This window comes from Scleropages formosus, chromosome 12 (assembly GCF_900964775.1).
Source record: "Scleropages formosus chromosome 12, fSclFor1.1, whole genome shotgun sequence".
In the NCBI taxonomy this organism is placed as follows: domain Eukaryota; kingdom Metazoa; phylum Chordata; class Actinopteri; order Osteoglossiformes; family Osteoglossidae; genus Scleropages; species Scleropages formosus.
Window position 1 is genome coordinate 8,256,638 of NC_041817.1, and position 15,256 is coordinate 8,271,893.

Genomic DNA, 15,256 nt, shown 5'->3' on the forward strand with positions numbered 1-15,256 from the left:
TTTTTACCGGTGCATACTGACATCCATTTTCCAGTCCATTCATCAATTGTACAAGGTACAGACTTTCTTGTGTGGTCGCAGCCAGTGCCATATATTCCGCTTCGCATGTTGACAAAGCAACTGTAGGCTGCTTCTTTGACTTCCAGGAAATGAGGGGACCATTTTTGGTTAGACTAAAACAGTATCCAGTCGTACTTCGTCTGTCATTTGGATCTGATGCCCAGTCAGCATCGCTGTATGCCGTAAGTTTCAGCTTCTCGTTACTCTTCTTGTACGTCAGTTCTTGGTTTACTGTACCTTTCAGATACCTCATCACATGTTTCACTGTACACCATTGTTGCTCATTTGGTTTTGACATAGATTGAGACAATTTACTCACAGCCCAACTAAGATCTGGTCTAGTACATGTCATTAGATAGATCAAACTACCTACTGCTTCACGATACTTTGTGTGGTTTACAGAGTTTCCATCACCGTTATACTCTAGCTTTTGTTCACATGGGGTCGATCTGGACTTACTATTCGACATGTTGAACCTTTCCAGTATTTTTAAGATGTACCCCTTTTGATTCATTTTCACAACTCCATCCATTTGCTCAAAATCAATGCCTAGGAAATGTTTCATTGTTATCTGCATTGTTCTTGATTGCATAGACCCATCTACCCCCCCACTGCATGTTTGCCTTCGGGTAGAGCCATCAACGTAAAAGTTCCATTTTCTTTTAGAGAATCCATCTCTTCTTCCATGGCTTTAATCCAGATCTGTGATTTGGTTGAACTCATGGCTTCTTTGAAGGTTTGTGGTACATTACACATTCTGTAACAGTAGTCAATATTAGTAAGTATCTGATCATCATCTTCAATATCAGTTACGTAGTCGGATAAGTATTGGGGAGCTTTCCTGTTCCTTTTGGGGTTGCATCTATTCTGAATATTTTCAGTCTGATCATCATTTTGAAGATCTGTTTTGTCTCCACTATCTTGAGACTTCCCTGAACTCTGTTCAGTGATGTTTGTTGTTACCTTAGATGGCAAATAACTTCCCCCATAAACATCCTCATCTGGTATTTGTGGGTCAGTTTGAGTTTGCTGCTCGACAGCACATTTCTTGAAGAATTTGACAAGCCTGTGTTTAAGGACTCTTCCAGTGTCTGTGTAATACACTAGGTATGAAGGGCTATTCTTGTCATACCCAACAAATATTCCCTTTTCACAACGTGAATCTAGCTTCTTTCTGTCGTGTTTGTATGCATAGCACATGGATCCAAAAACTCTCATCTTTGAAAGATCCGGTTTTCTTCCTGTCAACATGTAGTATGGAGTCTGCTTTACTCTGTTATTAATGCATCTGTTGCGAATTACTGCAGCAGTCATCACAGCGCAAGTCCATAACTCTTTTGGTAATTTACTCTCAATGAGCATGCATCTGGCCATTTCAAACAATGTTCGCCAACTTCTTTCAGCAGTACCGTTTTGGTGGGGTGAATACGGTGCAGAGGTCTCATGTTTAATGCGATTTTTGCTTAGCAATGACCGAAAATTTGTTGCTGTGAATTCAGTGCCATTATCTGACCTAATGCACTTTACAGTACCATAAGGAGCAGTGTCTGCTAGGAATTTTTCCGTAGCCTTTACAGTGTCACTTTTCGCTTTCAGGAAGTAAACAAATATTGTGCCTGAGAAATCATCAACAAATACAAGTGCATACCTGTGACCATCTTTAGCCTCTGGTTGAATAGGACCAGCCAAGTCTGTGTGCACAAGTTCAAGTGGGACTTTGGCACGTGCATCGGATTCTCTGTTCCTGCTTTGCGCAAATTTGCCTTGTGTGCAGATTTCACAGTGCAGTTTGGACTTGTCAATCTTTCCTTTGATTTCCACACACACACACACACATTTTCAGAACCGCTTGTCCCTTACGGGGTCACGGGGAACCGGAGCCTACCCGGCAACACAGGGCGTAAGGCCGGAGGGGGAAGGGGACACACCCAGGACGGGCCTTTGATTTCCATTCCTTCCACAATATCTGGCAACTTGGAAACATCATCATAGTTGCAGTGGCCGAGGATTTCGTGCCAAGTTTGAATGTCGTAACAGCCGTTACAATAATCTCCTCCCTTATCTATAGTGTTTAGATAGTACAGTCTATTATACTCTTTTATTTCAAATCTCGTGCCATCCTTGTGGATGAGCTCGTCATGTCCTTGTCGAAAACGAACAGAAGCCCCGTTGGCAGTCGCTGCTTTAACAGAGAATATGTCTTGTGGATATGAAGGAATGTACAGTGCTTTCTTTAGCGTTGTACTCACTTGCTTTCCTTCACTGTCAATCAAACATATCTCCGCGTCACCTCTCTTCAGCGCAACGCCACTCGCTCTTGTCCCGTCCGCAAGCTCAATGAAATGTTTGCCCGTTTGGAAAGTCTCGTCAAATTTCTTAAACTTTCCGATGTCGGTAATTATGTGTGATGTTGCTCCCGTATCAACCATTAGTCCTTTATGTTTCAGCCCATCTAGCTGATAATCACACGTTTTGAAGACAAATGCAGCATGTTTATCTGCGTCCTCTTCATGCGTCGCTTGTTTTGCGTCGTCTCTTCTTTTGCGTCTGCAAGATGCGTCTTTGTGTGTTGAGCTTTTGCAATAGCTACACCACTGTTTTTGACTTTTACGACGTTCATTTGGACATCTCCAGGCTTTATGTCCTTTTTGACCGCAATTATAACGTAATATTATCAGGGTCTGCGTTTTTCTCTCTCTCTCCTCTTCTCACAGGAGCTGCACCACTCGCTTTCATAACGTTGTCGTCATTTGACCTAGCATACTTTTCAGTGTTTTCAAAACTTCTAAGCTTTGTCTTAAATTCTGCAAAAGTCATAGTTTCATCACTCTGTGTTACATGAACTGCGAATGGTTTAAACGATTCTGGCAAACCTTTAAGAATCATTGGTGCCCCAAAAACTTTGTCTCCCAAAGTTCGTAATTCTTTTCATCTCCGTCGAAACACAGTCTACTCAGTCTATTACCTACTTCTCTCCTGGGCCCATAACCTGTTGGCGCAGCCATCTCTGCGTTTGAGAAGTGGTAAATAGATTATACTTAACGGAGGTAACAAAGTACACGTTCACACCATCGGTTTGCTTAAACCGGAAGGGGAGAACATTTATTTACATACGTGCTTCATCAGAACACATCACGCACAACAAAGGTCATGTGATCGATAGATATTTCACCAACATGAGAGCACACTGAATAGAATCTCCAACAGTAACCTTAAATTGCTTTGGAGTAAAGCACCAGATAAATGAGTAACTAACGTATGAATACTTTGACTGAAAAGTCAGCTAAAGAGGAGTTTTTCTTTAAAATGTTTCCGTAGTTATGTGTAAAATTGGTCTAGGTCTCAAAATAGGCGCTTAACAGCTAAATGCTCGTCGGCAGGCTGCATAAAAGCCCAGTTAATTTCACAGGAAGTCAACTGTTTGAACGAACGATCCCCTTAACGGCCGCGCGCGTGAGTGCCCGCAACACCGACGACAATATTTTGGAATGTCCTCAAGGTGGCGCTCTTTGAACGCCGTGTCAACGGAGGGCCCGACGTGACCTCAGTGCTTTCAAAAGACTCTCTTCGTCCCGCACCCTTCTGAGAAATAACAGTGACGCTTAAAAATGGTGTCTCTGTAAGTGCTGTCCTCCGTCTACAGGTATGAGGTGGGCCGTCCGCCCGTGGCCAACATGTCCGTACACGAGCAGCATATCCCTTTCGAAGTTCTTTTGTCTATATTTTCATTTTTCTCCAAAGCAACTTACAATGTTAACACACACACAGACACACTTTCTGAACTGCTTGTCCCTTTCAGGGTCGCAGGGAGCCAGAGCCTAAGCCAGCAACACAGGGCGTAAGGCCGGAGGGGGAGGGGACACACCCAGGACGGGACGCCAGTCCGTCGCAAGGCACCCCAAGCGGGACTCGAACCCCAGACCCACTGGAGAGCAGGACCCGGTCCAACCCACTGCACCACCACACACGCCCCCCTTACAACGTTAAGACACCTACAATTATTTACCCGTTTATACCGCCGGGTAATTTTACTGAAGCAATTCAAGGTAAGTACCTTGCTCAAGGGTACTACAGCAGGAGGGGGGGATCAAACCTGAAACCTTTGAGCCCAAAGGTAGCAGCGGCAACCACCTCACCACCAGTTGCCCCCGTGACACGACATGATATGTTTGTGTCATGTTTCTAGTCTAACTGGCTGCCTAAAGAGCTTCACACTTGTACTTTGTAACATCATGAATGTTTCCAAGGAAGGTGGGCTACGCACCCACCCGTGCTGTTAAACTGTCGTGACCCTAACACCATAGGCACTGGTGACCATACTTTAGATAAGCCATAAGCCATAAGCACAGACATATAAACAAAGCAAGCAGTGTAAACGAGAAGAAGTGACTACTGCGAATGTGTGCCGCGCGGCTCCCCTTTCTCGCTGAGCGCGAAGCAAAGGAGCAAGAGGCGAGTCGTGGAAGAGGGAGCCGTGGGCATCGTGCCGCACCGCGGAGCTGTGTTCAGGGTGCGAGGTGATAAGAGGAATCAAAAGGGTCAGAGCTGCAGGGCGGCGCTTCCAGGTCGCTTCTCCTCATCGTGGATCCCAGGATGGGCCGGCGTGCGTCCTTTCACCCCCAGCGAAGAACAACTGCAGCGTGGCAGTCACGGGATGAGAAGCGTCCGTGTGTGCACGCTACAGACTTGTTCAGCCGAGAGCTCCGCAGCGGCTATAGAGGTCTCGGCGCAGGAGTGATACCGCAGCTCCGCGGAATTCCCTGAAAGCGCCTGACGTGTCTTCGTGAGCAGCGCCGGTTAGTCTGAGCTCAGGGCTACAGTGCCTGTCCGCGAATTGTTGAGATTCCCAGGTAATGGTGCTCCCCGAAATTTAGAGGTCTTTACTCAGACTTCATGTTTTATATTTACATTATATATAACAGATGCCAATGCGGTACACTGAGAAGGGATGCTGTATTTTTACCTCCTCCACAGAACCTGTGTGCAGGACATGAACAGGCCCTTCTTATGTATTCACGGCAAGAAAATTGGCAGTCTCTGAACCAGAGATACTCCACTGTGGCGCACTACATTGTCTCCGTCCATGTTTTAGTGAGGTCTTCATTAAACTGGGAGAACTCGGAACATCTGAAAAAATGAGCCCTCTGATTTTAGCACTAAAAGAAAGACATGACCGGTAGAAAGTGGCTTCATTTTGGAGTCACGACTTGTCATCTGCCTAATCCAGGTATCGCCTCAGCTGACATTGACTTCATTCCACAGGTGCGTAAGTCACGGAAACAGCACAAGTTTCGGAAGCGTGGGGGACATTTTTGGAGGAAATTTGTGGAGCAAAAAAAAAAATCTTGCTTTTCTTAACGTTTCCTGTTAATCTGCCAAACATGAAATAAGCACAAACAAAAAAAAATACATATGACATATTTGGAAGTAATTTTATGCACGTCTTTAAATACTGTGTTTCTGAAACATGAAGAAGATGTGTGTCCTGATACAGTGATTTATAATGGTTCCAACTCCCATACATTGCAGCTGAGGGACAACAATTTTTAGAGGGTAGACAAAACAGTGGAAATGTGAAAATGTAAAGTAAAAATAACCCAGACTTGGGAGTGCATATTAAGATGAAGATCAGTTTATCAGTATGTGAAAGCTAAAAAAGGTAGTTCTGAAAATCACAATAACAGTGCAATATGTGTGTTTCTTAAGCAAAATACCAGAGTTCAAATCCATCCCCAAAATTTAGCTGTATCAGTCACAAAAACAGCAAAATGATTTAATGTGACAAGGGCGCTAATGTCAGAAATCAGGATAGAATTTGCCAACAATAAAAAAAACCACATCAAAAAATGGCTGTAGTAACAATTTTAAGATCACTGACGAAGAGCTAATGGTCACATAATAGGAAAGTTGCAAATAACATAAATCACACTTGTGAAAAAACCATGCTGTGAGCTGCACATAACTGATATTTATGGTAGGACTGATGTTCATAAAGAAATTATAACCCTTAATAATGCCCACAAAACTTGGATTTCTTGGCAGTGCAAAAACTAATATGGTCTGATGAGTCATCGTTTAATCTTATTTTTACTCCTCGCCAGCAAGAAAATATGACAGCGGGTGTGTGACGGTACAGACTCTCATTGTACGGTTGTCACTGAACCTGATGACTGCTGTGTGTGCTCATATCTTTTTGAAAGAAAGGACATAACTCACTAAATTCTCACTGAATCTTTCCTTCTAAAATAATAACTCCTGAATGCCTGCATGTGCTGGTGCCTCACAGCTCCTCGGCCGTGGGTTCGGAAGTAGGCTTGAATCTCGCGAAGTCTGTGTGGAGTTCGTGCTCCGCCTGGGTTCCTGTGGCTTTCCTCTCGGTGCTTTAGCCTCCCTCACCAGTCCAACACAGGTGTGTCGGGTGGATTGGTGACTCTGAATTATCAGTAGTGTGAGTGAGCGAGTGAATGAGTGTGTGTGGTTCACCTGTGATGGACTGTTGTCTTGTCCGGGGTGTACCGCTACGACCTTGCAAAAAATAAGTGATTACTGATGGCGGCCGTTTTATTATCGATGATCTTTCTGTTCTTGATGTTTCAGTACTAATGCGTCACCTACTGTAACCTTGTCCCTTTTCTATGTGTATGTGTTGTATACCTGTATAGCAGCAAAAGAACATTAAGCAATTTTGTCAACCGGGTGTATTCTATGGAACAAACCCTATTTCCTCAGGTTTTTTTTTTTTCTTTTATGGTGCTGCCCGAAAGTACGCAAACTCCTTGCGTCCCTTAGTTTTACCACGAAATGGTTATTCGGTGAGAATCAGTCTTCCTCATGTGACATAATAGGTGTGTAATGACCGGTTCCATATGTCGCTTTGGAGGAACCCGGAAGCAGTGCAGGTGCAAAAATAAGCGAACCTCAAGTTGTACTTAAACAAAGTGGATGAGTGCAATCGGGTGTGTAAATCATAATTATTTCTTTTAGAAGTTTATGCATTGATTTACACTTTCTAAGTTGCCCTGCAACTAAAAGTCCCTGGTTCAAGTCTCCCTCATGCTGTAGTCACCTTGGGCAAGTTGCTTACCCTGAAGTGATGCGGAAAGAAAAGCCTGCTGTATAAAGAGGTAAATCACTGTGAAGTTGCTTATCTACCACTCCAAGTCACCTTGGACAAAGGCATCAGCAAAAAATACATTTATCTCGTGTTACTCTTATAAATGACCCTTTTTTGTGTGAACTGAAAACAAACATTTGTTTAAGGACGATTTTATATGTATTTATTCTGTTTTTTTTTTTTATTTTTTATATTTTTTTATTGTTATTTACAAAGTGTAAGTTTTGGACCGCTTTCCCCGTAGGACTATTGCATTAGCATCTGAAGGGATTGTAGGACACATTTCACAGAACAATACTACTTTCATAATTTAGCCCTTTTTTATAAAGTACTTTTATGGGAGTTGCAAATCATGTGAAATGGTAAACCCCTGGGGTCAATAACCAAGCCCTCTCAGTAAGAATATTGTGCTTAGCATCCATTTTCGACGTTGGGCAGTTACTCACAGCAACTACACTTAATTCAAGGGCTCTCATTTCACGTCGAAAGCGCTGCAGTCTTTTCCCTGGTGTTTTACGCTTCGACTTTGAATGACAAATCTGACATTGCGTGGGGAGTTTGTGATGAGAGTGATGATGCGTGTGGTGGAGAAATCCCGAGGCTTTGTGACTGTCTTCAATTACAAATGCTCGCTGCGTGTGCGCTGCTTCGCATTAATTCATGTGGGCCGGGCCTTGTGCTTCCATTGCTAAGTGAACATTATCCCCTGAACTCACGTGTGTTAGATGAACAACAATTGAGTTTTGTCGTGAGTGTCCAGGCAATAAGAGCTGAAAAAATGAATTAGTTGCATGGTTCCATAGCCAAAGTAAATCACGATAAGGACTGTTTTTTGTAACGTTGGTAGTGGAAATACAATATAATGCAATCCTCCAAAGCCTTTCTGAAAGCACTAAAGTGCATAAATCATGACAAAAAGTTTAGTAAAACATTTAGAAAAACTTCTTTGAACAAAGTGAATTTTAAGTTATTAACTGATTGTGTGTATCATATAACAGATTCACTAAGGAATCATCTATCCATCGTCAACAACCTCTTGTCCCGAGCGGGGTCGCGGCGAACCGAAGCCTAACCCGGCAACACAGGCCGCAAGGCTGGAGGGGGAGGGGACACACCCAGGACAGGACACCAGTCCACCGCAAGGCACCCCAAGCAGGACTCGAACCCCAGACCCACCACATAGCGGGCACCGGCTAAACACACCGCACCATCACGACTAAGGAATCATGCATGTGTGGAATAAGAATAATGATAATTATAATACTACTATTAGTAGGGGGGGGGGGCGCGGTGGTGCAGCGGGTTGGACCGAGTCCTGCTCTCTGGTGCGTATGGGGTTCGAGTCCCGCTTGGGGTGCCTTGTGACAGACTGGCGTCCCATCCTGGGTGTGTCCCCCTCCAGCCTTGCGCCTGTGTTGCTGAGTTAGGCTCCGGTTTGCCGCGACTTCGTATGGGACAAGCGGTTCAGATGGTGTGTGTGTGTACTATTAGTAGTACTGTTACCAGCAATAATAACAGTGAGAGGTATTTAATTGACCTGCTAAGCTACTTCCAATGATTGACCCATTTATACAGTTTGGTATTTCATTTGTTTTCATTTACTTTAGTTTTAAAATTAACTTTATGTGCAGTGCTATGTCACAGCGACATAGACAGAAACACGCAAAGAACCGCATAATCGTTCACGAGGCCGACAAAGTCGAAGTGTTTTGTAAACTTTTTTTAGCAGAAGAAAATTAGACACTTACTGTAAGTCATCCTCATACTGTACATGGAGAAGGAGCTCCGGGTGTAAACGGTAACAGCGCAAAAAGTTTCATTGCCGAGTGTGGGAGAGTAGTGAGCCTAGTACTGAGTTCTGATTTTTTTTTAGTCAGTCCGGAGTCCTTCGAATCGAGCGCCACACAGTAGCTCTAACCGGTCGGCTACCAGTCCCACTATTGCAATTGTGTTGTTTTTCCGGAGTATTTTCCAGCCCGTAACCCGTTACTCAAAAAGAGACTTAAATACCCTGAATTTGCTCAATGACAGGGACCGTGGCCCTCGGCCCTTGAGCGTCGCACTGCCATCAGGTGCTCCGTGGACCTACTGGCGGTGGGAACATCAAAACGAATTCAGATAAATATCAGATATCAGTGGTGGCTCTGACACTGGTGCGCTTTGCATGTTCAGGCCACTTAACAATAGAAGGACTGGATATAAGAACAACAAACGCAGCAACACAACCTATATTAATATGAATTGCAATAGCAATACTGCTACTACTAGTGGTACCCATACTGTGTGAGTGAGAGAGAAAGAGTGTGTGTTCCACTTATGTATGGATGAGTGACCCAGTGTAAGTCACTGCAGTGACTAAGGTGTGTGGGCTGGTAACACTACATAGAGTTCATTGGAAGTCGCTTTGGAGAAAAGTGTCTGATAAACAAATGTACTACTACTAGTAACAATAATAATAATAATAATCATGAGAAGACGCACTGCACAAAGCCTGTTGTGGACGGATGCATGGACAGTAATAAGAGGTTTAAAGCGGCCCGATTAAGCAAATACGTAAATGGCATCAAGTGGACACAGTTTTCAGGAAGGCGAACATCATCACGATGTGCCCCATTTGCGTTCGTAGCTCCCGAAGGAGGGATCAGGGCGGAAACCCTCACTCAGTGATGATGGCACTCATTCATTCCGCTCTTTTATAATGGAGCCCCGCACTTTTTCGCGAGCGATCAAGGAGCGGTTCTTGTTTCCGAGCGTCTCTCAGATTCTCTGTCTGTGTGTCTAGAGCTTGAGCGCCAGAAAACGGCTCTGTCTGTTCTGCCCAAGTTGAGAGAGAGAGGGAAAGAGAGATGCGCGCAGCCCGCTGACTTCTCGCTTCGTCTCTTCGAATGCGCCGCGATCGGCCGGTGCGGTGGGAGGAGAGTTTTTCTCTTCTTCTTCTTCTTTTTTTCTTCCCACCGCTGACGCCATCCTGACATCATTTGAGCCCTAAAAGCGGCGCTGTGAGGCGCGCCGCCGCTCAGGTCGGGCGGAGTCCCGCACGTTCCCGCGCTTCCCAGCACGTTGCTCCTCCGCGCACGAGCGGAGCGCCCTGCCGCCGGTGATGGGAGCGCGCGCGAGGAGGACGCGCTGAGCCGCACGCGGGACGAGCCGCGAGGAGCAGCGCGCGGCTGGACAGCGAGCGAGTCAGCGGCGGTGTCCCTGACTGGACGGAAGAGCAAGAGGAGCGGCGTGCGAGCGCAAACGCCGCGGAGTCACTCAGCGTGTGCGTTAGTAGTGCGGAGGCTCTGCTGCAGCCCGCGGGACAACAGGTGGACATCATCATCGCGGAGCGTCACGCGCACCGTGGACAAGAGAGACAGCAGCAGCCCCTGAACCCACCCCCCGCTGGACACAAGCAACTCTGCGGTGTCCGGAACGTCACTTCGCAGCCGAAGCACCCGCAGCGTAGTTACGCGCGGACACCGGGCGTGCGTCTCGCCTCTCGACGAGAGTCTCGTTCAGCTTCCGAGACATAGGCTATAATACATTACGCGCAGACGAAGTGTTGAAGTTGGGCGCGTGACACGGCGATCTGCGAATGATCCGCGCGGAGCGCTGCGTGTGGGGAACTCTGGTGAACCCAAGCGAGCTCTCATGAAGTTGCTGAGCATCTCCCTCGTGGTGCGTAGCGGTGGCGCGGTGAGTCCTCCGAGCTGGAGAAGCCAGGTGGCCGTCACTGTCTGTTGGAGGGAGGGAGAGGGAGATGGAGAGAGATGGAGATGGAGATCTAGATGGAGAGTGATGGAGAGGGAGGGAGAGGGAGATCGAGAGATGGAGAGACACCAGGGCTGCCGGAGCGCCTTCTGTGTCCTCTGCGAAAGCGCATCTCTAAAGCTTGCCTCTCCTCCTAGCAGTGCCGCCTCGGCCCCCTGCGACCGTCCTTCCTCCCTCTTAACTGATCTCTTTCAGCTCTTTGCTGTCTCTCCTCCACCCCTCTCAGTTTGTCAGGAAACAGCCGCTTCCACGCTGCCTTCTCACTGCTCAGATCTCCTTAAGCGTGTTCTGCTTTAATCATTAAATATAAAAAAAAAGGATGAGGGCAAAACTGATGAATTAACCAGCCCTTGTGGTGGAAGGCTGCAGTTTCTTAGAAATGTCGGTCGTTTTTTACCTACCAGACTGCCTGTGTCAGAGAGAAAAGCGGTAAAGGCGGCAAGCCCGTATCATTCTTGTGCAGAGTAAGTGGTTTTATGAGATATTAGGTGAGGCGAGATGAGTATCTAAGAGGGCTGTGCTGATAAAGTTCTGTCTTTCGTTTCCCTAGTGTTCAACACAGATCTGAGGAGCATCGTTCTTGTGTTTCTCACACGGTCTCCTCATGGCCGCCGTACCAGACGGAGCCTGCGGAATGGGCTCGGAGCATGGCATCAGGAACGCCAGCGTTGGAGGAGCCAGCAGTGCCACTCCCCACTGCAACCAGAGCCTCCCCCCCTACTCTCCCGAGGCCACTGCTGCCTTCGCCACAGCCATCACGTTGATGGCTCTCTTCACGATTGTGGGCAACATCCTGGTAATCATCGCTGTGCTCACCAGCCGCTCGCTGCGAGGACCTCAGAATCTTTTCCTGGTGTCCCTGGCGGCGGCAGACATCCTGGTGGCCACACTCATCATCCCCTTCTCCTTGGCCAATGAGCTCATGGGCTACTGGTACTTTCGATCGGTGTGGTGTGAGATCTACCTGGCACTGGATGTACTTTTCTGTACCTCCTCAATTGTGCACTTGTGCGCCATCAGCCTGGACCGCTACATGTCCATATCCCGCGCCGTCACGTACGGCTCCCAGCGCACACCTCGCCGAATTAAGGCAGCCATTCTGGTGGTGTGGCTCATCTCTGCCATCATTTCTTTCCCACCACTGCTCTCCATGAACAAAAGTAAGGGGGGCGCAGGTGGTAAAGACATGCCGCAGTGCATGCTCAATAACGAGCGGTGGTACATCCTGTACTCGACCATTGGCTCCTTCTTTGCCCCCTGTCTTATCATGATCTTGGTGTACATCCGCATTTATCAGATTGCTAAGCAACGTACCCGCTGCCCCCCAGGGGACCAAAAGAAAGAGTGTACAACTACCGCCACTCCTCAGAAAACTCGTTCCCGGACCCAACAGAATGGAGGCAATGATGCCAGTCCCGCCACTCCACAGAAAAGCCATACGAAAGCTAGGCCACCCAACCTTACTGTGCCACTCTCACCGTCCTCACTGCCAACCAAGAGATCTGCCAGTCCCCAAAATTTGCTGCAGCCCCCCTCGCCCTCTCCGGCCACCACCCCTACCACCCCTACCTCACCACCAGGCCGCATCTCGTCACTGCTGCCCTGCCGCCCATCCGCTAATCCAGCAGATACTAGATCCAAAGGCGGTAGGAAAGCAAAGAGGATAGGTAAGAGGCCGGTCAACAACAACGGCGATAGTTCCAGCTCCGGATCAGAAACTGATCCGGGGCCTGGAGAGGGGGGCCATGGGGTCCCTGCTGCATCTCCAGGCCCTGGAATCCATTCTCCAGCCTCGGTACAAAAGTACAGGGACATGATTGCTACGTCGAAGGGGGCTGTGCTGGCAGGTCGCAGGGACAAGCCAGAAGGCACGCCAAACTCACGGCGCAAGGCCATGGTGAACCGTGAGAAGAGATTCACCTTCGTGCTGGCAGTAGTGATTGGGGTGTTTGTGGTCTGCTGGTTCCCGTTCTTCTTCTCCTATATTCTGCAAGCCATCTGTCCAGAAGTCTGCACTCTCCCAGAGCCCGTCTTCAAGTTCTTCTTCTGGATCGGCTACTGCAACAGTTCCCTGAACCCAGTCATCTACACTATCTTCAACAAGGACTTTCGCAGGGCTTTCAAGAAGATCCTCTGCAAGAACACCAAGGGCACGTTCTTCTAACAGGCGCGAACATTGCGCTCGGTTGGCAAGTTAAGGATGTTCGGAACATTTATAGGGACAGGTATGTTCACCCAGTGAGAGCATACTGCAAATTTGAGTACGCAATCAAAAAAATCAATAGGGCTACGTGGGGGAAAAAGCGACTGACGGACATTTTAGAACAAGATTTCGTTGACTGATTGCGAATTACAAGCTCTGCACGGGACAAAGAGGGATGCCAAGGGTTGCGAAATAGACAAGGAAGACCAGTGGGTTTCTTTTGAAGCACTGGATGAAGTGAGACTTGCGCTTGCATTGCTCTTGTTCCTCGCATTTTCAAAAGACCAGCCCTCAGGGATGTCCACAGCATGGGTTCCTGCACACATTTAATACAAATGAGAGATGGTGGTATTAGGTTTTGTTCTCCTTTTCTAGCGATTGAAGCGTCTCCTCTTCTTAAAAACGTCACTTGACGAGGAGCAAAAGTCATCTCCTTAACTCATTTTTTTTGACTTGTGAGGAAACGTTCGATCCCTCGGTTTGCATGCTGCGTTTTAACGATACAAAATGCAGCCGACGACTTCGGGAGCCTGAAATTATACTTTAGCAGTGCGACAGCTATGGATCGTTCTTTTTTTAATACGCTTGTGCGTCTGTACGTGTGTTTGCATGGCACTGCCAGATTTTATCCAATATAGCCAACACATCTTGGATTGTGTCTCTGCTGTGGAACTGCAACAACTCCGAAATGAACGAAAACAGCATTATGACCTCAAGAGGAGCCGGTTACACGTGAAGACGTTCGGAGGGTCTTATGGTTGAGACCGTGTTCCCGACCCTGAAGATTGCCTCCCGCACTCCCGAGGTCCTGAGAAACAATCGCATAAGTTATATGATGTGTTTATGTGGATTTTGTCCCCTTTTCCCGGGAATGACGTTATTTGTGTGCTGTAGGGGAGAGGAGATGTGCCTGCACTGACTGAAAGGCTCCGGCACTGTGCTTCACCAAATAAAGGTATCGGTTCTCTTTTGTGTTTCTCACGTACAGGACAGACTGTGAATATTAGACAGATGCTTTCTTTGACTCGGATGATGGTAATTCATAGTAAAACTGGGACGCCTTCTCTGTGTGTGTGTGTTTGCTTGCCTGTTGGACAGCGACAAGTCTAACAGCACCCAATCTAATAGCACAATAAGAAGTTGTGGGCTTAAATAAACATTGTAGACAGTCTCAATGCCCTTACTGCTGTGTGTGTGTGTGAGAGAGAGAGAGAGAGAGAGAGAGAGAGAGAGAAACCCTATCATGAATGGAGGTCTTCTTTTACAGCTCCAGCAATGGTTCAGTAGAGCTGTGGGGGGGGCCGTCAATCCGGAACGGTAGCATATGTGCTGACCCTGAGAAGTGTGTTGACTGTGATGATGAATGTTTTGAGTTATTTATTGCTTTAGGTTTTATGTCGCAGTTTAAGTCCGTCAACACTTCAGATATTTTCTATGGTTTCCTTGAAGCGCGCACCTTTTTTTTTCAGCAAAGCATCTATCTGCCGTAAAATAAATAAATGAGAGTCTATATGTAAAAATACATACCTTTTACGTAGCCACGTGTTTTCTGAATTAATTTAAATTATTGAAATGTAATGTTTGAATAATTTAAGGGGTAACTGAAAAAACTGAAAAACACAGCACAAAAGCACCGAAGGGCTGCCCGCAGTTTTCATGTTATTCTGACGTGTCCGTCTTTTTATTTTAGTGACCTGTTTTATGCTGCACTTGAGAAAGTCAGAAGTCGTTTTGCAGTTGCGCTCTTCTCGAATGTACTGCGACATGGTTGTGGATTATTATTTTTCGCTTGGTTTTTTTCTCCAGGGTGCAACATACCGGTGGTTTGTTCCCATTGCTTGCAAAATAAAGCAGTTGACCTGAACACAAAGTATTGTGCGTTATTTAATCGTAATTATGGCTACATACAGTATGTTAAGTGCATGGCAGTTAAGGGTATCCATTGATATATGCATATATATCATACTGTATCTAACACGTTTATATATGTAAATGGGGTTTCAGAGTATGAAACAGAATGGATTGGATCTCAAATTATTATGTGTTGAGTATTTTCTGCCATGTATAGAAATTTAAGTGGAATCTGAGTCATTTTTCCAGGTTTTGCATGACTGTCACCAGACCGT

At 46.5% G+C, this 15,256-nt stretch overlaps 1 protein-coding gene across 4 annotated transcripts; it reads left to right on the top strand.

Annotated features, from left to right (window-relative positions):
- Positions 1–217: 217 nt before the first annotated feature.
- On the top strand, positions 218–14,986 carry adra2b (adrenoceptor alpha 2B). 4 transcript variants are annotated; one of them, XM_029256846.1, is made up of 2 exons: positions 218–242; positions 11,478–14,986. In XM_029256846.1, the coding sequence occupies exon 2, from the start codon at positions 11,532–11,534 to the stop codon at positions 13,089–13,091; it is 1,560 nt and encodes a 519-aa protein (XP_029112679.1). In that variant the 5' UTR covers positions 218–242; positions 11,478–11,531; the 3' UTR covers positions 13,092–14,986. The 4 variants fall into 4 exon arrangements, with proteins under 4 accessions (XP_029112679.1, XP_018617878.1, XP_018617879.1 ...); XM_018762362.2 differs by lacking the exon at positions 218–242 and adding an exon at positions 9,985–10,852; XM_018762363.2 differs by lacking the exon at positions 218–242 and adding an exon at positions 9,985–10,834.
- The last annotated feature ends 270 nt before the right edge of the window (positions 14,987–15,256 follow it).